A 25,967-nucleotide genomic window follows, 5' to 3' on the forward strand; every position below is an offset into this window, starting at 1 on the left:
CACAGAATTTAGAGCTGGAAAATAAACCTGGAATGTATTGAGTCCAATCACTTCATTTAGGAACAAGTATAAATCAGTCCAGAGATGTTAAGAAACTCTCCCAAAGTCACACAGCAAATAAGTGCCAGAATTCTGAATTCCAACAAGAGACTCCCATTTTTTGCTTATATCTCTGTCTATAACTCTGACTCTGAACTATTACTGATAATATACAGACATGGAGACTGCAGACAGGCTGATGGCAAGGGAAAAAAAGACCAAGGAAAGAGTGGGAAGGACAAGAGAGAAAGAGTAAAAAAGGACCTGCTGACCAAGCAATCACCGTTGTCACTGCTGTGTGAAATTTTAATTTCCTCTTTGGAAATTCGGGTTAAAAATACATCCATTTCTATTTGCAGAGTGCTCGTCTTCTTTAAGTTTCACACTTCACACTTTACTTCTGAATAAATGTTTATTTTCTAATGTAATCCTAGAGATTTCACTCCAATGAGGGGAAGGACTTAAGCCCTAGACATTACATCCGAGCCCCCTAAGAAGTGTCAAGGAATTTATAAAAAGTCTCTTTATACCCAAAGGGAGTTAGAATGTCTTAATATACATCATTTGAGAGATTTATTTCACCTCGCTCTGAAATGCCTGGAGCACATGTTTGAAACCCACACTTGTTCACTCATCTTTGCCTTCCACATTAACGTCAGTCTCAGTTTGGTCCATATTAACCCTCAGTTGTGATTAGACAAAGTGGCGCCCTCTTTAAGAACCGCAGTGCAAAAGAAAACCTCCGTAGGGACTTCCCTGGTGGCACAGTGGATAAGAACCCACCTGCCAGTGCAGGGGACACAGGTTCAATCCCTGATCCAGGAAGATCCCACATGCCTGCCGGGCAACTAAGCCCATGCACCACGCCTACTGAGCCTGTGCTCTAGAGCCCAGGAGCCGCAACTACTGAAGCCCTCACACCTAGCGCCCATGCTCCGCAACAAGAGAAGCCATCGCAATGAAAAGTCCACGTGCCGCAACTAAAGAAAGCCCGCTTGCAGCAATGAAGATCCAGCACAGCCAAAAATAAAAACATAAATAAAATTAGAAAAGAGAAGGCCTTCATAAATAAGTGAGTTGATTAAAAAATGTACAATGGCCTCTGTTCTCTAGTCTTTACATTTAGAATTCAGCAAGTGACGACTTACCCAAGGTAGGGAAGATGCCTAAGCATAGGTCGCAAGTTCCTTTACTATTTTCCTGAAAACCAAGGGTTTTCTGGGAACGACCCAGGCACACATTTTAGCGCGAAGACTTTTCTTGGCCTCCCTTTCTCTTTGGGGACAAAGAGGCAGCATACTCCGATGAAGCCTCATGACCCCACACTCAGGGGCTTGGACAGGCAGTGGTTTCTCCTCGCCAGAGCCTAAACTTGGATTTTGTCTGCAATCCATCATTTCAAGATGTGATTTCCACCACCACCCCCCTCTCCCTTTTTTGGCTCACTTTATTCATTCTCTTAAGTACCTAGAAACCATATTATCAAAGATTCCATCTTAGTCCCACCATGGATTCAGCCTAATTGATCTACGTCCTTTCATCTTCCCCCACCTCTGTTTTTTTTTTTCTTTAGAAAGAAGAAATGATGAAGAAAATGTTCTTGGAATTCATTTCTGGCAGAGTCCTAGGAGCTTTGCTTTAAATTGTTAGTGAAATGCTTGACATTTTTCCTTTACTTTATAAACATTATGTGCAAATCATTCAGAATCCTAATGGAAAGTAATTTCCCATTAATGCCGGCTATAAAATGCCATTTTCTTTTGAAACTGTGCCTTAGAAACAAACAGTACGGGACGCCATCACACTCGCAAATTCTACCCACGAATCAACGAGGAAGCCCAGGGCTGGGGATGGGGACTAAAGTAGAGGCAGATGTTACACGGTGGCATGGCATGCAGTGTGCTATAATGGAGAATCCAGTTGTGGATACTGAGCCTTCCTGAAAGCCATCTTCTACACATCTGTGATCTCTGGCTGACCATCACCCAGCTAACAACTTAATCTGCCTGGGGACTGAGCTACTGGCCAAGAAGGAGGGGACAGAGTACTACACACACAGTCTGGATGAGGAGGCCAAGGAACGGACTGTCCTATCACCGCTTTCTTCTTCCAAGTCAGATGCGTACAACAGACTCCCTTTGCAACCACTTGCTGGCCCGATTCCCTCCGATCAAGAATCTTGGAAAGAAATCTTTCCTGATGCTCTTGAACGTTTGCTGACATTCCCCAGTATTATTTCTTAACAAGATAAAATGAAAAATCTGTAAGATATAGAACTACCATATGACTCAGCAACCACACTCATGGGCATATACCCAGAAAGAACCATAATCCCAAAAGACACATGCACCCCAGTGTTCACTGAAGCACTATTTACAATAGCCAGGACATGGAAGCAACCTGGATGTCCATGAACAGATGAATAGATAAAGAAGTTGGAGTATGTATAGACAATGGAATATCACTTGGCCATAAAAAGGAACGAAACTGTGCCATTTGCAGAGACACGGATGGACCCAGCGAATGTCATACAGAGTGAAGTAAGTCAGAAAAAGAGAAGAACAGATATTGTATATTAATGCATATATGTGGAATTTAGAAAAATGTTAGAGATGAACCTATTTGCAAAGCAGAAATAGAGACACATAGAGAACAATGTACAGACACCAAGGGAGGAAGGCAGGAGTGGGATGAATTGGGTATACACACTACTATGCAATGGCACCCCACTCAGTACTCTTGCCTGGAAAATCCCATGGACGGAGGAGCCTGGTGGGCTGCAGTCCATGGGGTCGCTAAGAGTCGGACACGACTGAGCAACTTCACTTTCACTTTTCACTTTCATGCACTGGAGAAGGAAATGGCAACCCACTCCAGTGTTCTTGCCTGGAGAATCCCAGGGGGACGGGGAGCCTGGTGGGCTGCCGTCTATGGGGTCGCACAGAGTCGGACACGACTGATGGGACTTAGCAGCTTAGCAGCATGTATAAAATAGATAATTAATGAGAACATACTGTATGGCACTGGGAACTCTACTTAATATTCTGTGGTGACCTAAATGGGAAGGAAATCTAAAAAAAGGTAGAGGGAAGACATTTGTAAACGTGTGGTTGATCCACTTTGCTGTACAACAGAAACTAACACAACATTGTAAAAACAACTCTACTCAGTTGTGTCCAACTCTTTGTGACCCCATAGACTGTAGCCTCTGTCCATGGGATTTCCCAGGCAAGAATACTGGAGTGGGTTGCTATTCCCTTCTCCAGGGGATCTTCCTGACCCAGGGATCGAACCTGCATCTCCAGTGTCTCCTGCATTGATAGATGAATTCTTTACCACTGAGCCATCTGGGAAGCCCTTCTGGGGTCCTAGGGTCTGCTGATTCCAATTCATTCAGATATAATACAGGGAGGAAGGCAGGCTGGGGTTGGACTTGCTTTCAACGTATTTAGTTATATTTATAACCAGCTTCTTTCTAACAGAAATTTTGAAATGGCTCACAATAACATATGTATTCAGAAGAGAGGTTTCACAGACCAGAAAGAGAAAAGTAAAGCCATAAAAAGTAAGGAAACAATGTATTTTCATACAAACAATAGAACTTGTGAGTAAAGGAGGGAGCGGACTACTAAAAATGGTATCAGAGGGACTTCCCTGTTGGTCCAGTGGTTAAGAATCCACCCGCCAATGCAGGGGACACAGGTTCCATCCCTGGTCCTGAAGATCTTACACGCTGCTAGGTAACTAAGCCTGCACACACAACTGCCAAAGTCCATGTGCCTGGAGTCTGTGCTCTGCAATAAGAGACGCCGCTGCAATGAGGAGCCTGCACACCACAACTAGAGAGTAGCCCCCGACTGCAACTAGAGAAAGCCTGCGCATAGCAACAAAGACCCAGTGAAGCCAAAACTAAATAAAGACATTTTTTCAAAAATTATACTGGAGCAACAGACATACGCTGGGACTGTCCCAAGCAAACTAGGATGCATGGTCACCCTCATCAAAGGGGAGGATGTGCACATGGACCAGCTCTGGCCATTTTATAATGATTGCTGTGCTTGAACTTTGCATCTGGCACTAAGCTTCCTGGGGGTGGGGAGAACAGGGAATACAGTGGGTACACAGTTTTCTTTAAAGAACGAAGTATACCTATTCTTCAAAAGTCACAACTTTTCCATTATTAAATACATGCTTGTTTATTCAAATACACTTATTGAAACACAATTTAAAGAATATCTTTTTAAAAAGGAAAATATTGCCCAGAATCCTACCATTTAGCCTGGCCTACACGCACAAATTGATTTACAAGGTTGTAATCACAGAACACTGATAACTCTGTGTCTTTCTTTTCAACTTCATATCAAACCACAAACATTCGAATGTTTCAACATAATTTCCATGTCAGTGAGTTTGAAAAGCTGCACAATATCCCATTTGATATACCATCATCTACTTAACCATTATCCTAATGTTGACAAATATATATAAATAAATATTGGTCATTAGACTGTTCCCATTTATAACTTGTTCTTCCTCTGTATAGTGCTGTAATAGGTACAGGAATATGCTTTTGCTTACATTATTTCTTTAGGATACATTTCCAGGAATGAAGCCACTGAGAGTATGCAAACATTTTTATTAATTTTGATGGATATTGTTGAGTTGATTTCCCAATGAGTCACCCCAGGGTTGGCAAACTCTGGCCTGTGGGCCAAGTAACATCTGAATGGAATACAGCCATGCTCATCCATTTCCATACTGTCTGTGGCTGCCTTCACATCAGAACAGAGTTGAGAGGTTGCAACCAAGACCAAATAACTGACAAAGTGTAAACTTTTTATGACCTGTCCCTCTACAAAAAAAGCCTGCCGACTCCTAGGTTATCCTTAATGTACGTTCCCATACCATCCTGCATGAGGTACCACGTTCTAATGGAAATGAATTGTGTGGGGCCTGATGTGTTCTTCCACAACATATGTGTAGGAGATAGATGTGTGTGGTAGAAACTGCAAGCTGGCCACCAACACTCTCTCGCTCCTCTTCACGGTGGTATAGTGGTGGGATGTGGCTCTCCAGCTAAACCCACTCCCCCAGCCTCTGCAGCTAGTTGTGGCCCTGTGACTAGGTCCATCCCAGGGGGGTGGGAGTGGAAGTAACATCAACCACCTTTGGTTTACTTCCCTAAAAGGCAACCTCCAGACCTGGACTTCCAGTCTTAATTTCTATCTCATTTGAACCATTGCTTTCTTGAGTCTCTGTACAACAGTAACTATTCTTACCCTAACTCATGCAAAAACTGGTACCAGAAGTGGGATGTTGTCATGATAAGAGCTAAACTTAGTGGCCAAGCCGTGATGAAGAAGAAACAGATATAACTGGCATGAAAGTCGGCGATCCTAATTAGGGTGTGGAAAAACACTTGGTAAAACTTTTGCCTGTGGTAACTTTCAAAGCATCCCGCATATCAGGAGCCTAAAGGAAGAAATTGGGGAAAACAGAATGTGACTGGATGGTAACTGCTCCTTGGTACATCTAGCTACTTATTGTAAGAAAGGAAAGAATTGCCCGGTTTGCAAGCAAAAAGGGAAGAGACGAGAATCAGAGATTGGGTCCCAGAGCATTAGATAAGCTTCTGTACCACCAAAGAACAGACGATGGGCAGGCTGTGCTCCAAGTCATTCTCAGAGACTTCTGTAAACTGAATGAATGGACCTCATTCCACAGCAAAGATTTATCTAAAGGTATTGCTTTCCCACTTATCTGCTATTCCAGATGGCCTCAAGGTAGCCTCCATAAGTTAAGAAAGGTTAGCTGGGACTTCCCTGGTGGTCCAACGGTTAAGAATCTGCCTTGCAACACAGAGGACACAGGTTCGCTCCCTGGTCAGGGAACTAAGATCCCACGTGCTGCAGGACAACTAAGCCCACACACCTCAACTAGAGAGTCTATGGGCCACAATGAAGAGCCTGCATGATGCAAAGAAGATTCTACATGCCACAGCTAAGACCCAAGAGAGCCAAATATAGAAATATTTAGAAAAGGAAAGGAAAGGTTAGGCAAGAAAGGAAAGAAGTAAGGCGGTCTCTTAAGAGCTATATCTAAGAAAGAAACTTGGATGTGATTACTGGCACATGGGAGTGCTTGGGAGACACAGATCAGAAGCTATTACATTTTTGGAGGCCTTGAATTGGGAAAAGGAAGTGCTGGTCTAACCTGAAAACATCTGCATCTATTGAACCTTGAAGAACCCTCAAGACACCTAAGCAGCAGTAAGCACAATTGTCAGAAGAAGCGGCTTTCCAAAGGCCACTTCAGATATGAAGATGTGGAAGCTATGAAAGACATCTGAGAAGATAAATCTAGGGACCTGCAGGATAAAGGACAAGAGCTAGGCTTCTCACCTTCCAGGGAGTAGAACCAGGGTCTAATCTTCTCTCATTGACTCAATAGCGGGTCCTGCAGAATCCATCATTTCTTTGGACAAGTGTGTGCATGCTCAGTCACTAAGTCATGTCCGACTCTTTGTGACCCCATGGACTGTAGCCCTCCAGGCTCTTCAGTCCATGGGGATTCTCCAGGCAAGAATACTGGAGTGGGTTGTCATTTCCTTCTCCAGGGGATCTTCCAAAGCCAGGGATCAAACCCACGTCTCCTGCATTAGCAGGTGGTTCTTTACCACTGAGCCACCAGGGAATCCCAGCCAATCACTAAAGATTATAAAATAGGTATGTCTTCCAAGGGGGAAGAAGCAGGATGGAAAGAATTAGGAGATAGGGATTGATACATATACACTATTGATACTATGTATAAAATAGATAACTAATAAGAACATACCCTATAGCAAAGGGAACTCTAATTCACTGTGGCGACCTGAATGGGAAGAAAGTTCAAAAGGGAGGGGATGTATGTATATGTATGGCTGATTCACTTTGCTGTACCGTAGAAACTAACACAACATTGCAAAGCAACTATACTTCAGTAAAATCAATTTTAAAAATTAGAAAATAAAATAGGTGTGTCTTTAATTCCAAATAATGTTGGAAAACAAGAAGGACCATAAATTACGAAAACTATAAGGAATATCTGAAAGATGGAAATCAAGCAGCTGGAGAAAATGAAGCTCAAAATGGTCCCCAAAGAGAGATGCAACAAAAGTGGGTTTGGAGGGTGCCCCAAACTCAGAGTAAATAGTTCTGGGAGCTGGAAGACTAGTTGGCATTCTGGGCAAAGAGCGGCCTGATGACTCCTCCCACCCTGGCCTTGTACCAAGTACCCAGGAGACCAGGCGTCTGCCTCCAGGAGGAGTACTGAGCGCAGGGACCTGAAATGGTGCCGTGAGGGAGGCAGCCAGCCAGAAAACTAGAAACCACTGCACCTCACTCAGCAAAGCATCCGTAATCCCTCAGAACCACGGGAAGTGGGCAGCAGTAACAGACACAGCACCACAGGCAAATTGACATGGAATCTCAAATGAGAAGTTGCACACAGAGCAAAGAATTGTTTTTTATCCATTAGTACTTGGCAAAAATTGAAGTCTAATGACACAGGCAAGGGGAAGCAGGTATTGCTATATTAATAGTAGTGTACCTGTTTTAGCAGGTAATTTGGCAGTATCAATGGTCTCTTAAATGCATTCACTCTAACTCAGCAATTTCATTTCCAAGAAGGACTTGCCCATCAGCATGTAGAGGCAGATAAAGGACATTCCTTTTAGAAAATAACTGGAAGCAACTTTAATGTCTATTAATAGGGGAAATGGTATATATAATGGAAAACTATGAATCCATTAAAAAATAATAGGATAACACATATAAAATGGAATATTACTCAGCCATAAAACTTAGTACAGCCACTATGGAGAACAGTGTGGAGATTCCTTAAAAAACTGGAAATAGAACTGCCTTATGATCCAGCAATCCCACTGCTGGGCATACACACCAAGGAAACCAGAAGGGAAAAAGACACGTGTACCCCAATGTTCATCACAGCACTGTTTATAATAGCCAGGACATGGAAGCAACCTAGATGTCCATCAGCAGATGAATAGATAAGAAAGCTATGGTACATATACACAATGGAGTATTACTCAGCCATTAAAAAGAATACATTTGAATCAGTTCTAATGAGGTGGATGAAACTGGAGCCTGTTATACAGAGTGAAGTAAGCCAGAAGGAAAAACACCAATACAGTACACTAACGCATATATATGGAATTTAGAAAGATGGTAACAATAACCCTGTGTACGAGACAGCAGAAGAGACACTGATGTATAGAACAGTCTTATGGACTCTGTGGGAGAGGGAGAGGGTGGGAAGATTTGGGAGAATGGCATTGAAACATGTAAAATATCACGTAAGAAACGAGTTGCCAGTCCAGGTTCGATGCACGATACTGGATGCTTGGGGCTAGTGCACTGGGACGACCCAGAGGGATGGTATGGGGAGGGAGGAGGGTTCAGCATGTGGAACACATGTATACCTGTGGCAGATTCATTTTGATATTTGGCAAAACTAATACAATTATGTAAAGTTTAAAAATAAAATTAAATTAAAAAAATAAATAAAATGGAATATTACTCAGCCATAAAAAGAACAAAATAATGGCATTTGCAGCAACATGGATGGACCTAGATTGTCATATTCAGTGAAGTAAGTCAGACAGAGAAAGACAAAGTCAGACATATATATATGTGTGTGTGATATAAGTAATATCACTTACATGTGGATTCTAGAAATATGGTAGAAATGAACTTATTTACAAAATAGAAGTAGAATCACAGACATAGAAAACAAACTTGTGGTTACCAGGGAAGAAGGGGAAGGAGGGCTTAACTGGGAGATTGGCATTGACATATACACACTACTATGTGGCTCACAACAAACTGTGGAAAATGCTGAAAGACATGGGAATCCCAGACCACCTGACCTGCCTCTTGAGAAATCTGTATGCAGGTCAGGAAGCAACAGTTAGAACTGGACATGGAACAACAGACTGGTTCCAGATAGGAAAAGGAGTACGTCAAGGCTGTATATTGTCACCCTGCTTATTTAACTTATACACAGAGTACATCATGAGAAACGCTGGACTGGAAGAAACACAAGCTGGAATCAAGATTGCCAGGAGAAATATCAATAACCTCATATGCAGATGACACCACCCTTATGGCAAAAAGTGAAGAAGAACAAAAAACCCTCTTGATGAAAGTGAAAGTGGAGAGTGAAAAAGTTGGCTTAAAGCTCAACATTCAGAAAACGAAGATCATGGCATCTGGTCCCATCACTTCATGGGAAATAGATGGGGAAACAGTGGAAACAGTGTTAAGACTTTATTTTTGGGGGCTCCAAAATCACTGCAGATGGTGACTGCAGCCATGAAATTAAAAGACACTTACTCCTTGGAAGGAAAGTTATGTCCAACCTAGATAGCACATTCAAAAGCACAGACATTACTTTGTCAACAAAGGTCCATCTAGTCAAGGCTATGGTTTTTCCTGTGGTCATGTATGGATGTGAGAGTTGGACTGTGAAGAAAGCTGAGCGCCGAAGAATTGATGCTTTTGAACTGTGGTGTTGGAGAAGATTCTTGAGAGTCCCTTGGACTGCAAGGAGATCCATCCAGTCCATTCTGAAGGAGATCAGCCCTGGGATTTCTTTGGAAGGAATGATGCTAAAGCTGAAACTCCAGTACTTTGGCCACCTCATGCGAAGTGTTGACTCATTGGAAAAGACTCTGATGCTGGGAGGGATTGGGGGCAGGAGGAGAAGGGGACGACAGAGGATGAGATGGCTGGTTGGCATCACCGACTTGATGGACATGAGTCTGAGTGAACTCTGGGAGTTGGTGATGGACAGGGAGGCCTGGCGTGCTGCGATTCATGGGGTCGCAAAGAGTCGGACACGACTGAGCGACTGAACTGAACTGAACTGATATATAAAATAGATAACTAATAAGGACCTATTGTATAGCACAGGGATCTCTACTCAACAATCTGTAATGACCCATATGGGAAAAGAATCTAAAAAAAGAGTGAATGCATGCATATGTATAACTGATTCACTTTGCTGTACACCTAAAACTAACACATTTTAAATCAACTATACTGCAATAAAATTAAAAAAAAAATAGTGGGATAGATCCATATGCATGATGTGGGAATAACGCCAAGAAACAATGGTACATTTACAAAACCTAAGCGTAGCACAATACCGCTAGTACAAGATCTTGTATTTGAAAACTAGTGAAGGGTTTAAAGCAGTAAGTATACAGTATATCTATGCACATAAATAGATATGACAGTGTTCATACCAAATTTTTAACACTGGCAACATCTAGGAAGGGGCCTGGGGTAGAGTGGGTGATCACAACAAACTAAAGTATGACTTACACCACTTGAATGTTATTTTTCTCAGTTCAACCATTTTCTTTAGGCATATATTTGTGCCATTTGTCTAATTAAAAAATAATGGTGCAACACTTATGATGGTGCCTACCACATAGCAGATGCTCAGCCAATGCTGATTCAAATTTTTTTTTTTAATTAGGAAAATATTTTACAAAAGTTAAAAATTTAAATGTAGAGGATAATGCAGCATGATGTTTCTATGGCCAAGGTTTGACACACGAGAAGGCCGTAAGTATAGATCTGATAGACAGTGCCTGATGAACTATGGATAGAGGTTCATGACATTGTACAGAAGACAGAGATCAAGACCATCCCCAAGAAAAAGAAAAAAAAAACCAAAATGGCTGTCTGAGAAGCCCTTACAAATAGCTGTGAACAGAGGAGAAGTGAAAAGCAAAGGAGAAAAGGAAAGATATACCCATTTGAATGCAGAGTTCCAAAGAATAGCAAGGAGAGAAAAGAAAGCCTTCCTTAGCGATCAATGCAAAGAAATAGAGGAAAACAATAGAATGGGAAAGGCTAGAGATCTCTTCAAGAAAATTAGAGATACCAAGGGAACATTTCATGCAAAAATGGACTTAATAAAGGACAGAAATGGTATGGACCTAACAGAAGCAGAAGATATTAAGAAGAGGTGGCAAGAATACACACAAGAACTATATAAAACAGATCTTCACGACCCAGATAATCATGATTGTGTGATCACTCACCTTGGGCCAGACATCCTGGAATGTGAAGTCAAGTGGGCCTTAGGAAGCAACACTACGAACAAAGCTAGGGGAGGTGATGGAATTCCAGTTGAGCTATTTCAAATCCTAAAAGATGATGCCGTGAAAGTGCTGCACTCAATATGCCAGCAAATTTGGAAAACTCAGCAGTGGCCACAGGACTGGAAAAGGTTAGTTTTCATTCCAATCCCAAAGAAAGGCAATGCCAAAGAATGCTCAAACGACCACACAATTGCAGTCATTTCACACGCTAGTAAAGTAATGCTCAAAATTCTCCAAGCCAGGCTTCAGCAATACGTGAACCGTGAACTTCCTGATGTTCAAGCTGGTTTTAGAAAAGGCAGAGGAACCAGAGATCAAATTGCCAACATCCGCTGATCATCGAAAAAGCAAGAGAGTTCCAGAAAAACATCTATTTCTGCTTTACTGAGTATGCCAAAGCCTTTGACTGTGTGGATCACAATAAACTGTGGAAAATTCTTCAAGAGATGGGAATACCAGACTACCTGATCTGCCTCTTGAGAAACCTGTATGCAGGTCAGGAAGCAATAGTTAGAACTGGACATGGAACAACAGACAGACTGGTTCCAAATAGGAAAAGGAGTATGTCAAGGCTGTATATTGTCACCCTGCTTATTTAACTTATATGCAGAGTACATCATGAGAAATGCTGGGCTGGAAGAAGCACAAACTGGAATCAAGATTGCTGGGAGAAATATCAATAACTTCAGATATGCAGATGACACCACCCTTATGGCAGAAAGTGAAGAAGAACTAAAGAGCCTCTTGATGAAAGTGAAAGAGGAGAGTGAAAAAGTTGGCTTAAAGCTCAACATTCAGAAAACTAAGATCATGGCATCTAGTCCCATCACTTCATGGCAAATAGATGGGGAAACAGTGGAAACAGTGTCAGACTTTATTTTTGGGGGCTCCAAAATCACTGCAGATGGTGATTGCAGCCATGAAATTAAAAAACGCTTACTCCTTGTAAGGAAAGTTATGACCAACTTAGACAGCATTTTAAAAAGCAGAGACACTATATTGATTCTTCCAATCCATGAACATGGTATATTTCTCCATCTATTAGTGTCCTCTTTGATTTCTTTCACCAGTGTTTTATAGTTTTCTATATATAGGTCTTTAGTTTCTTTAGGTAGATATATTCCTAAGTATTTTATTCTTTCCGTTGCAATGGTGAATGGAATTGTTTCCTTAATTTCTCTTTCTGTTTCTCATTATTAGTGTATAGGAATGCAAGGATTTCTGTGTGTTGATTTTATATCCTGCAACTTTACTGTAGTCATTGATTATTTCTAGTAATTTTCTGGTGGACTCTTTAGGGTTTTCTATGTAGAGGATCATGTCATCTGCAAACAGTGAGAGTTTTACTTCTTCTTTTCCAATTTGATTCCTTTTATTTCTTTTTCTGCCTGATTGCTGTGGCCAAAACTTCCAAAACTATGTTGAATAGTAATGGTGAAAGTGGGCACCCTTGTCTTGTTCCTGACTTTAGAGGAAATGCTTTCAATTTTTCACCATTGAGGATAATGTTTGCAGTGGGTTTGTCATATATAGCTTTTATTATGTTGAGGTATGTTCCTTCTATTCCTGCTTTCTGGAGAGTTTTTATCATAAATGGATGTTGAATTTTGTCAAAGGCTTTCTCTGCATCTATTGAGATAATCATATGGTTTTTATTTTCAATTTGTTAATGTGGTGTATTACATTGATTGATTTGCGGATATTGAAGAATCCTTGCATCCCTGGGATAAAGCCCACTTGATCATGGTGTATGATCTTTTTAATGTGTTGTTGGATTCTGATTGCTAGAATTTTGTTAAGGATTTTTGCATCTATGGATAGGTGTTAGCTCTTCTCTAAATTTTGGTAGAATTCAGCTGTGAAGCCGTCTGGACCGGGGCTTTTGTTTGCTGGAAGATTTTTGATTACAGTTTCAATTTCCATGCTTGTGATGGGTCTGTTAAGATTTTCTAACATAATGATCAAAGGATCAATCCAAGAAGAAGATATAACAATTATAAACATATATGCACCCAACACGGGAGCACCACAGTACGTAAGACAAATGCTAACAAGTATGAAAGGAGAAATTAACAATAACACAATAATAGTGGGAGACTTTAATACCCCACTCACACCTATGGATAGATCAACTAAACAGAAAATTAACAAGGAAACACAAACTTTAAACGATACAATAGACCAGTTAGACCTAATTGATATCTATAGGTCATTTCATCCCAAAACAATGAATTTCACCTTTTCTCAAGCGCACATGGAACCTTCTCCAGGATAGATCACATCCTGGGTCATAAAGCTAGCCTTGGTAAATTCAAAAAAATAGAAATCATTCCAAGCATTTTTTCTGACCACAATGCAGTAAGATTAGATCTCAATTACAGGAGAAAACTATTAAAAATTCCAACATATGGAGGCTGAACAACACGCTGCTGAATAACCAACAAATCACAGAAGAAATCAAAAAAGAAATCAAAATTTGCATAGAAACGAATGAAAATGAAAACACAACAACCCAAAACCTGTGGGACACGGTAAAAGCAGTCCTAAGGGAAAGTTCATAGCAATACAGGCACACCTCAAGAAACAAGAAAAAAGTCAAATAAATAACCTAACTCTACACCTAAAGCAACTAGAAAAGGAAGAAATGAAGAACCCAGGGTTAGTAGAAGGAAAGAAATCTTAAAATTAGAGCAGAAATAAATGCAAAAGAAACAAAAGAGACCATAGCAAAAATCAACAAAACCAAAAGCTGGTTCTTTGAAAGGATAAATAAAATTGACAAACCATTAGCCAGACTCATCAAGAAACAAAGGGAGAAAAATCAAATCAACAAAATTAGAAACGAAAATGGAGAGATCACAACAGACAACACAGAAATACAAAGGATCATAAGAGACTACTATCAACAATTATATGCCAATAAATGGACAACGTGGAAGAAATGGACAAATTCTTAGAAAAGTACAACTTTCCAAAACTGACCAGGAAGAAATAGAAAATCTTAACAGACCATCACAAGCATGGAAATTGAAACTGTAATCAAAAATCTTCCAGCAAACAAAAGCCCCGGTCCAGACGGCTTCACAGCTGAATTCTACCAAAATTTAGAGAAGAGCTAACACCTATCCTGCTCAAACTCTTCCAGAAAATTGCAGAGGAAGGTAAACTTCCAAACTCATTCTATGAGGCCACCATCACCCTAATACCAAAACCTGACAAAGATCCCACAGAAAAAGAAAACTACAGGCCAATATCACTGATGAACATAGATGCAAAAATCCTTAACAAAATTCTAGCAATCAGAATCCAACAACACATTAAAAAGATCATACACCATGATCAAGTGGGCTTTATCCCAGGGATGCAAGGATTCTTCAATATCCGCAAATCAATCAATGTAATACACCACATTAACAAATTGAAAATAAAAACCATATGATTATCTCAATAGATGCAGAAAAGCCTTTGACAAAATTCAACATCCATTTATGATAAAAACTCTCAGAAAGCAGGAATAGAAGGAACATACCTCAACATAATAAAAGCTATATATGACAAACCCACTGCAAACATTATCCTCAATGGTGAAAAATTGAAAGCATTTCCTCTAAAGTCAGGAACAAGACAAGGGTGCCCACTTTCACCATTACTATTCAACATAGTTTTGGAAGTTTTGGCCACAGCAATCAGAGCAGAAAAAGAAATAAAAGGAATCCAAATTGGAAAAGAAGAAGTAAAACTCTCACTATTTGCAGATGACATGATCCTCTACATAGAAAACCCTAAAGAGTCCACCAGAAAATTACTAGAAATAATCAATGACTACAGTAAAGTTGCAGGATATAAAATCAACACACAGAAATCCCTTGCATTCCTATACACTAATAATGAGAAAACAGAAAGAGAAATTAAGGAAACAATTCCATTCACCATTGCAACAGAAAGAATAAAATACTTAGGAATATGTCTACCTAAAGAAACTAAAGACCTATATATAGAAAACTATAAAACACTGGTGATAGAAATCAAAGAGGACACTAATAGATGGAGAAATATACCATGTTCATGGATTGGAAGAATCAATATAGTGAAAATGGTATACTACCCAAAGCAATTTATAGATTCAACGCAATCCCTATCAAGCTACCAACAGTATTCTTCACAGAGCTAGAACAAATAATTTCACAATTTGTATGGAAATACAAAAAACCTCGAATAGCCAAAGCGATCTTGAGAAAGAAGAATGGAACTGGAGGAATCAACCTACCTGACTTCAGGCCTACTACAAAGCCACAGTTATCAAGACAGTATGGTACTGGCACAAAGACAGAAATATTGATCAATGGAATAAAATAGAAAGCCCAGAGATAAATCCACGCACATATGGACACCTTATCTTCGACAAAGGAGGCAAGAATATACAATGGATTAAAGACAATCTCTTTAACAAGTGGTGCTGGGAAATCTGGTCAACCACTTGTAAAAGAATGAAACTGGACCACTTTCTAACACCATACAAAAATAAACTCAAAATGGATTAAAGATCTAAACGTAAGACCAGAACTATAAAACTCCTAGAGGAGAACATAGGCAAAACACTCTCCGACATACATCACAGCAGGATCCTCTATGACCCACTCCCAGAATATTGGAAATAAAAGCAAAAATAAACAAATGGGACCTAATTAACCTTAAAAGCTTCTGCACATCAAAGGAAACTATTAGCAAGGTGAAAAGACAGCCTTCAGAATGGGAGAAAATAATAGCAAATGAAGCAACCGACAAACAACTAATCTCAAAATATACAAGCAACTCCTACAGCTCAACTCCAGAAAATAAACGACCCAATCAAAAAATGGGCAAAGAACTAAATAGACATTTCTCCAAAAAAGACATACAGATGGCTAACAAACACATGAAAAGATGCTCAACATCACTCATTATCAGAGAAATGCAAATCAAAACCACTATGAGGTACCATTTCACACCAGTCAGAATGGCTGCGATCAAAAGTCTACAAATAATAAATGCTGGAGAGGGTGTGGAGAAAAGGGAACCTTCTTACACTGTTGGTGGGAATGCAAACTAGTACAGCCACTATGGAGAACAGTGTGGAGATTCCTTAAAAAACTGGAAATAGAACTGCCTTATGATCCAGCAATCCCACTGCTGGGCATACACACTGAGGAAACCAGAAGGGAAAGAGACACGTGTACCCCAATGTTCATCGCAGCACTGTTTATAATAGCCAAGACGTGGAAGCAACCTAGATGTCCATCAGCAGATGAATGGATAAGAAAGCTGTGGTACATATACACAATGGAGTATTACTCAGCCATTAAAAAGAATACATTTGAATCGGTTCTAATGAGGTGGATGAAACTGGAGCCTATTATACAGAGTGAAGTAAGCCAGAAGGAAAACATAAATACAGTATACTAACGCATATATATGGAATTTAGAAAGATGGTAACAATAACCCTGTGTACGAGACAGCAAAAGAGACACTGATGTATAGAACAGTCTTATGGACTCTGTGGGAGAGGGAGAGGGTGGGAAGATGTGGGAGAATGGCAATGAAACATGTAAAATATCATGTAGGAAACGAGTTGCCAGTCAGGTTCGATGCATGATGCTAGTTGCTTGGGGCTGGTGCACTGGGAGGAGTTCGGGATGGGAACACATGTATACCTGTGGCGGATTCATTTGATATTTGGCAAAACTAATACAATTATGTAAAGTTTAAAAATAAAATAAAATTGGAAGAAAAAATAAATAAATAAAAAGCAGAGACATTACTTTGTCAACAAAGGTCTGTCTCATCAAGGCTATGGTTTTTCCAGTGGTCATGTATGGATATGAGAGTTGGACTATAAAGAAAGCTGAGTGTTGAAGAATTGATGCTTTTGAACTGTGGTGTTGGAGAAGACTCTTGAGAGTCCCTTGGACTGCAAGGAGATCCAACCAGTTCATCCTAAAGGAGATGAGTCCTGAGTGTTCATTGGAAGGACTGATGTTGAAGCTGAAACTCCAATACTTTGGCCACCTGATGCAAAGAGCTGAGTCATTTGAAAAGACCGGGAAAGATTGAGGGCAGGAGGAGAGGGGGTCAACAGAGGATGAGATGGTTGGATGGCATCACCGACTCAATGGACATGGGTTTGGGTGGACTCTGGGAGATGGTGAGGGACAGAGAGGCCTGGCGTGCTGCGGTTCATGGAGTCGGACATGACTGAGCAACTGAACTGAACTGAACGGTGTGGAATTCATCCTTGATGTAAGTACTCAATACAAGGAAGCAGGAAAGGGTGCATTACTAAGGGGGAAAGGGAATTTACCAAATAACCTAAGAGAGAAATTCAGGATCTCAGTGTAGCCACACAGAATACAGCAATGAGCAGTGAGCAAGCACTTACAGGAGAGCCTTGCAGAAGGGCATGCGGTACCCACAGAACGGTCAGCTCACCTGTTGTCTTTGCTGAGGAGGCGGTGGACACCCCATTGAGCTCGCTGGGGCTCCTTTTTATGGGTCGTGGCTTGTATTCTCGCTTGGGGACGTTGGATGCAGCCGATATCCTGTGATACACATTTTAAGATCAGTCAGACATTTGATGAAAAATTCAAAGCCTCCAAACCTACATTTGTTCTGCCTTGTGGACCTACACATTTAGGTCCTAAGGTGATGGTCATGAAGGGGGTGATTTTTACACATTGACCCTTGAGTAGCCCAAAGTGATGGCTTTGATATGCCAAATGTAGTTTTTTGGCTATATGCAGGCATACCTCATTTTATTGCACTTTGCAGATATCTGCTTTAAAAAAAAAAAAAAAGAAACAACTGAAGGTTTGTGGCAACTCTTTGTACAGCAAGTCTCTGGGTGCCATTTTTCCAAGAGCATTTTCTCACTTTGCATCTCTGTATCCCATTTGATAATTCCCCAAATATTTCAAACTTTTTTCTTAGTTATTCTATCTGTTGTGGTGATCTGTGATTAGAGATCTTTGATGTTTACTGTTGTAATTAATATGGGCCCCAGAAACAGTGGCATGTGAGCTGGCAAGCTTAATTGATAAATGTGTGTTCTGACTATTCTACCTACCACCTCCAGCTGTTCCCCCATCTCTCTCCTTCTCCTCGGGCCTCCCTATTCCCTGAGACACAACAATATTGAAATTAGGCCAACTGATAACCCTATAATGGCCTCTAAGTCTTCAAGTGAAAGTCTCATATCACTCACTTTAAATCAAAAGCTAGAAATTATTAAGCTTAGTAAGGAAGGCACATTAAAAGCCACGAGAAGTCAAAACCTAAGCTTCTTGTACCACACAGCCAAGTTGTGGATGCAAAGGAAAAATTCTTGAAGGAAATGAAAAATGCTTCTCCAGTGAACACACAAATGATAAGAAAGCCAAACAGCTTTATTGCTGCTATGGGGAGAGTTGTAGGGGTCTGGATATAGCTAATGGATGACTTTGGGGGGTTCAAGACTTCAGTGAAGGAGGTCACTGCAGATGTGGTAGAAAGAGTGAGAGAACTAGAAGTGGAGCCTGAAGATGTGACTGAATTGCTGCAATCCTCTGATAAAACTTGAATGAATGAGGAGATGCTTCCTATAGATGAGGAAAGAAAGTGGCTTCTTGAGATGGCATCTATTCCTGGTGAAGATGCTGTGAAGACTGTTGGAATGGCAACAGAGATCCAGAATATGACATGACTTAGTTGATAAAGCAGCAGCTGAGTTTGAGAGGGTTGACTTCAATTATGAAAGAGGTTCTACTGTGGGTAAAATGCTATCCAACAGCACTACCTGCTACAGAGAACTCGTCTGTAAAAGGCAGAGTCAACTGATGCTGCAAACTTCATTGTCTTACTTTATGAAATTGTCACAGCTGCCCCAACCTTCAGCAACAACCACCCTGATTATTGAACAGACATCAACATTAAGGCAAGATGCTTCACCAGCAAAAAAGATTAGGACTTGCTGAAGACTCAGGTGATGGTTAGCATTTTTAACAATAAATATTTTTAAATTAGAGCATATATTGGGCTAACCAAAACATTCATTTGGGTTTTTTCCATAAAGTGTTACAGAAAAACCCCAAAACAAACATTTGGGCCAACCCAACATTTGGGTTGGTGTTTTTTTGTTTTGTTTTGTTTTTTTCTTAGACATAATGCTATTTCACACTTAAAAGACTACAGTTTAGCATAAACATAACTTTTATATGCACTGGAAAGCCCAAATATTCATGTGACTCACTTTACTGCAATATTCAATTTATTGTGGTAGTCTGGAACCAAATTCTCAGTATCTCCAAGGTATGTCTGTATTTTTAAAGTATTTTCTCTCATAAAGTCTCTGAGGCATCTAGCAAGTACCAGGGATGAACTGGGCACTCAGCAATGATCACTTCCTTCTCTTTTTCCTCTTATAAAGGTAGAATTATGAAAAGACACACATGTGAGGAGGAGATGAACTACCTGCCTTAGAAAGTGGATGATTCAGAGACTGGACACATCTTGTGTCTTCCTTTTATAATTATTGCATTGATTTAAGCCAAAATCCCTCCAAATTTACTCATTATGATAATCCCATGTAAAACAATTATCTGTTCTCACATTTGGTCAAAAGATAGAGTAGTATTTCAACCCAGTGTTTCAGTTAACAGGGTTGCAATGCATGATACCTATATCACTGATTTTCAGAAAAGTCAACAGTACGCTCATCAGTAAAGTCACGAGGAACACAGCAATCTTTCTTTGACCACTCAGGGGCGTTTTTGGCTCTTTCAGTATCAGAGTCAATGTTATAAACATGCCCTGATATTTGTCCTGGGAAAGTAAAAATACATCTTGTTCGAGATAATTACATACTATGTGGTGGGCTTCCCCAGTGGCTCAGTGGTAAAGAATCCGCCTGCCAATGCAGGAGATGCAGTTTGACCCCTAGGTCAGGAAGATCCCTTGGAGTAGGAAATGGCAACCAACTCCAGTATTCTTGCTGAGAAAATCCCACGGACAGAGGAGCCTGGCAGGCTACACTCCATGGGGTCACAAAGAATCAGATATGACTGAGTGACTGAGCACACACACACAAGAACCTACTGTATAGCACAGGGAACTCTACTCAATACTCTGTCATGGCCTATACAAGAAAATAATCTTAAAAACGAGTGAAAAGTACCCAGCTCTTTGCAACCCCATGGACTGTAGCCCACCAGGCTCCTCTGTCCGTGGGATTCTCCAGGCAAGAATACTGGAGTGGGTAGCCATTCCCTTCTCCAGGGGATCTTCCCAACCAAGGGATGTATGTATATGTATAACTGATTCACTTTGCTATACACCTGAAACTATTAATACACACTGTCTGAAGACCATCTCACTCCTCCCCACATCCCTAGATGTTGGGGAGTGGCCCTATGCCATCCCACCTTCAGCTAAACTCTCATCATGTCAGCAAGGAAGACAGGACCTCTCTGAAAGGGCTGAACTCCAAGGCAAGTGTGCAACCTGGGTTGCCCTAAACACAGGTCATAGAATAAGGGACTTGAGCAAAACGAGAAAGGAGAAAAGCTGCCAGACCTCCTTTCCAGGTTCTGTCCTATTGGACAAAGTCATACGGTTATTATCTCAGCACAATCTGCACCCAACCATGAAAGCCAGTGGAAGAAAATTCAACACAGAAAGAGGCAGTGGGAAGGGGGAACTGAAGAGAGAGACAGAGATGGATTTCTACTGACTTCAACTCTGCAGCCCTTGTCTGGTAGTCAATGGGGAGGCACTTACCTCATCTGTAGCTTGCTCTGCAGCTCCTGCAGAATCTCTGTGGACTGTCTGTGATAATCTAAAGCGGCCTCGACAAACACGGCCAGCTGGCTGACTTGTTCTACCTGCGGCACAAGTGGAAAATGACTCCATGGAGGCCAGCGCCTGGGTCATGTTCAGATAGAGGAGAGACTGGCGACCCAGACCCAGCTTTTCAGGGCAGACCCCCACCCCACCACCACCAACAACCCTGTCTGCCTGGGCTCTGGTCGATTTCATTTCATTTCATCACAAAGTAATAATCACACAGGTCATAGTAGAGAGCTAGACATGCTGGAGAAACATGTTCAAATCTAGTTTTGATTATGAAGCTGCTTTAGCTCAATAAAAAAAAGTCTGTTTTTCCAATTAGATGATATTCTTGGGAGATGTGTATGCTATAAAGCTCATGAATCTGAAAAAAGAGAGATAAAACTTTTCCAATGACAACTCAAGCCAATATTTAGTAAATGAATTTGCTTTCTTAGTGAAGTGTCTCTACGGGCAATTTTGAGCTAAGTCACATCAAGAAAGTAAGTAAATTAAGCTGTTTTCAGGCTTCCCAGGTGGCACAGTGGTAAAGAATCCGCCTGTCAATGCAGAAGACACAGGAGATGCAGGTTCAATCCCTGGGTTAGGAAGATCCTCTGGAGGAGGAAATGGCAACCCACTCCAGTATTCTTGCCTGGAGAATCCCCATGGACAGAGGAGTCTGGTGGGCTATAGTCCATGGGGTCGCAAAGAGTCAGACACGACAAGCAACTGAGCAGCACGCAAGCTGTTTTCAGATAAGAAAAGAAGCCAGGGAGCAGATCGTGTCCCAGGGCAAAGATATGCCAGCCCCCTGTATATATTTATTGCCATCAGCACAAAATAATTTCCCTGAAATAACCAACCCAAAGGAATGAACCAGGAAGACTCTGGCATGTCTCTTTCCCATGAACCAAGGCATTCATGAAATTTGAGACCAAATTACAGTGGATGAAAGAAAATAAAATCAAAAAGTTATGTTATATAGAGAGCCCCGAAGACCTGGGGATGCAAAATTTGAAGAAGAGACATCTCCTGTGGGGTATCAGAGCTCTGCCCCCAGCTTTCTATATGTCTGGGGGGCTGCAACAGAAAGGAGGGATGAATGGAGCTGATTTCCACAAGCCTCAGAGGAGGGACCACTGGGTGGAGGTGATGGGGAGGCAAGGGGTTCCAAGAGTGAATGCCATGAACTCCAGAACCAGACAAAGCACAAACCGAAATCAATCCCCCTCTTTCCTAAACTTCCCCAAAGTGTATACCTCATCTCCCTACTTCATTTCTAAGTAACTTAGGGGAAAGTCTGCCTTCTTAGTCCCTCCTACACATTCACCCTGCAAAACCAATCATGGGCTCCTTTGCCTTCAAAGACCTAAGCTATTTTCATTTTCTATTATTGACTGTGCTTTATCTGTCTACACTTTAATTCTCCTTGCCCACGCACGCCATTTTAAACACAGGCTCCCTGTTCACGTAAGATCTACATGGACTTCCGCTTGGGTCATTTTGTGATCCGCGTCTGCACAATGAAATCCCATCATATCACATTTACATAACCACATTCTGTGGCTGGAAAAGCAACAAGCCTAAGCCTGAAATTTCCAAAAACTCAATAAACAAAACAAAGACAGCCTGGCCCCTGCAAAATTCTAAGGATTTAAGTTTCACCTCTTTGGCTTTTACACACACTTTTAAACAAGTCCAGAACCATGGTCTAACAGGATCACAGCAGAATCTGCTTCAGATTCCTTACAGTGCAAGAGCTGTGGCTGGTTAACAACTGCACCACACTCCTCTGTCTTTAGTAAGATTAATTTATATATATACATACATATTTTAAAAATAATTTTATTTATTTACTTTTGGCGGTGCTGGGTCTTCATTGCTGCACAGGCTCTTCTCTAGCTGTGGCAAGTAAGGGCTACTCTCTAGTTGGGGTACATAGCCTTCTCATTGTGGTGGCTTTTCTGGTTGTGGAGCATGGGCTCAGTTGCTCCACAACATGTGAGATCTTCACGGATCAGGGGTTGAACCCTGCATTGACAGGTGGATTCTTTACCACTGAGCCACCAGAGAAGCCCAACTTTTTTTTTAAGAGAGTGTATTTTTTTTAATGTGAACCATGTTTAAAATCTTTATTGAATTTGTTAAAATATTGCTTCTGTTTTATGGTGTTTTTTTTTGTTTTTTGTTTTTTGGTGTTTTTTTTTTGTAGCCACAAGGCATGTAGGATCCTAGTTCCCTGACCAGGGATTGAACCCGCACCATCTGCATTGGAAGCTAAAGTCTTAACCATTGGACCACCAGGGAAGTCCCAAAAGTCACTTTCTAGGGGCATGTGACTAAGCAGAAGCAAAACCAAAACCATAGAACAGGTCGTTCACTCTTTGTTGAATGTGCTTTCTTTCTACTAGTGCAATACTTCCTAGATGTCTTCTTCCATATATCACAGGTCTCTTGATATGTCAATAAAATAACAGTTATAAATTCCCTAATGGCTTAGCAGGTAAAGAAACTGCCTGCCATACAGGAGACACAGGAGACTCAAGGGACTCAGGTTCGATTCCTGGGTCAGGAAGATCCCCTGGAGGAGGAAATGGCAACCCACTTCAGTATTCTTGCCTGGAAAATCCCATGGATAGAGGAGCCTGGCAGGCTACAGTCCATAGGGTTGCAAAAAGTCGGACACGGCTGAGCACACACTCATTCATTCAATAGTAATGACAGTGGTGTGGAAGAGTTCTATGATCAAATAACTGAGAAACTGCCTTGTGTATTCTCTCTTAGGACTCTCTTAGAGATTAATTTTTCATATATTCATATAATCCGAAAAGCCTTGTGATAAAGAAAACCTGTCTAGTTTTGGTTAACCCAGGGTTTCCCAAACTTATTTGACCGTGGAGACATTATTGACAAAACACAAACTACATCCTGTGGAATAAATTTTGGGAAACTCCACTCTAGACCAATGAAAAGCACCCAGGAATCTGGAATCTAGTCAGTCCACTTGTCATAGGAGCCCATGGACAGAGGGAAGGTTCCCAGGCTGGGCGTTTGTATCAAGAGAGCATAGAGAATACTGCAGATGCCTGCCTTCATGGAGCTGGGGAAATGGCATCTTCTGTGTGGTATTTCTGGCTCTTGCCAAAGTCAAAGACCTACATTCCATTATGTCAAGTCATGAGGAATAAACCTCTCTGCAAAGACAGAAGAGGAGCATGTTAACAGGTCTTGCGGTGATTCAGCATTCCCAAGAAAACGGCAGTGGGGGGACTTCCCTGGTGGTCCAGTGGCTAAGACTCCCCACTCCCAATGCAGGGGCCTGGGTTCAATCCCTGGTCAGGGAACTAGATCCCAAGTGCCACAACTAAGAGTTCACATGCCTCCACTAAACATTCTGAGCACCATAACTAAGACCCGGCACAGCCAAATACGTAAAAATAATTGAAAAAAAGTGGCAGTGGAGACTGGGAACCAACTTCTGAATACCCTGTACCCCCACCTCAGAGCTCACTGCCAGGGGTACAAGGGCCCCTCTCCTAGGGGGCATTGCTCTGGGTGCCTCCGAGGGCACTGGCAGTCCCAGCCTGACCCAGCAAAGGAACCATCCTAAACCTGCCCCTCTGGGCTCCTGGGAAAGCTCGGGGCCCCAAACGCCTCCTGCTTGCACCTGCGTGTAGAATAAGGAAGCTGCTCAGCCCCCAGCCAGAGGTGAAGTAATGCTTGAGGCCTCCAGCCCCACTCTTACTGACAAGTCCCCCAGGGACAACAGTGGGGGGCCAAAGGGGACTCTTCTCTGATTCTCGCATTCCCAACTCTGCCCCCAATAGGCAGGAAAACAGATGCCACTTTCCCTTAGGAGTGTTAGTGTGAACCACTCAGGTCCTTCTCACCACCCCTTCCTTCCTTCCACACCAGAGGAGAAGGAGGAGGAGGAGGTCTGTTTGATTGATGAGATCAGGGCGAACGGACCCTGCACTGGAAAGATAAGAGGGTCTTGGCCCGGGAGGTCTGTTTTCTTGAAGAGAGTGGGTCTGTGAAGCGGCTTTTCTGCTCGGCCCACCCACTCCCCGAGGGTGGCTCTACAGGCTAGACCAGGCCTGGGGGAGGCAGCTGGAGCCCCACGTGGGCACAGGCCCAAGCTGCCCACATGATTTTCCAGACGGTCCTGTCCTCCAGGCAGGGGGCTGGTTTGTCGTCCTTGTATGCCTGCCCCCCTGCCTCTCAGTGGGGAGAATGTAGATGGAGAAGACAGATAAGCAACCTCACCTGGAAACCCCTACAAATGGCCCGTTGGCCAGAGAATCAAGGGGAACTGGAGAACATTTTCCAGACCTTTCCTCCTCAACAAGACTGCCAGACCACCTGGAGGTAGCCAGACACTGTCGTGGAAAAAGACAAGGCTGTCCTTTTCTGGGTCTAACTGCGGTTACCACAAGAAGAGGATGAAGGCAGTCTTCCGGAGCTTCCACAATAACTTGTGAGTCTTCTCGACTCTAAACCTGGGAGAGGCAAAGTTAAGAGCAGCCTCCCTCTCATGAGTCACTTCGTAAATGGCAGCTCTTGTCACTGTCATCTTCACCACCACCATCAGGTCCTTAGCACTGTCATTATCTCGAGAATCAGCAACCGCAGCACAGATGGGTAAGGACCACTGTGGCTAAAAACAGCACAAGGAAAGGTGGGAAGAGAAAGAGAAGGAATCTAGTACCAAGGAAGCCTGCAAAGGCCTTCACCCTTTCCTTATTTTGATCTCTTCCCATCTCAATGGTCGATTTCCATGGAGATGTAGACCCAGGTCCTGAAACGAGGGAGCAGACCATGCTCCTCAGAGCTGAAAGAAACCACCCCACCTTTACCTGCTAAAGGAAACTTTAGGGGGAACCCTGAAATTCATGCCTCTGTGAGGCCTGAGTTACA

At 41.9% G+C, this 25,967-nt stretch overlaps 1 protein-coding gene across 9 annotated transcripts in view; it reads right to left on the reverse strand.

Annotated features, from left to right (window-relative positions):
- The window catches only part of SH3GL3 (SH3 domain containing GRB2 like 3, endophilin A3), a 129,642-nt gene that overhangs the window by 25,156 nt on the left and 78,519 nt on the right, over nt 1–25,967 (reverse strand). For all 9 annotated transcript variants that reach the window (XM_061394528.1, XM_061394525.1, XM_061394527.1 and 6 more), the window contains 2 exons: nt 21,000–21,103; nt 17,679–17,788 (listed from right to left, as the gene is read on the reverse strand). In XM_061394528.1, coding sequence (XP_061250512.1) covers nt 17,679–17,788; nt 21,000–21,103 — 214 coding nt within the window. The remainder of the gene's footprint in view (nt 1–17,678; nt 17,789–20,999; nt 21,104–25,967) is intronic.

The sequence above is a fragment of the Bos javanicus genome, chromosome 21, assembly GCF_032452875.1.
Source record: "Bos javanicus breed banteng chromosome 21, ARS-OSU_banteng_1.0, whole genome shotgun sequence".
Taxonomy (NCBI): Eukaryota; Metazoa; Chordata; class Mammalia; order Artiodactyla; family Bovidae; genus Bos; species Bos javanicus.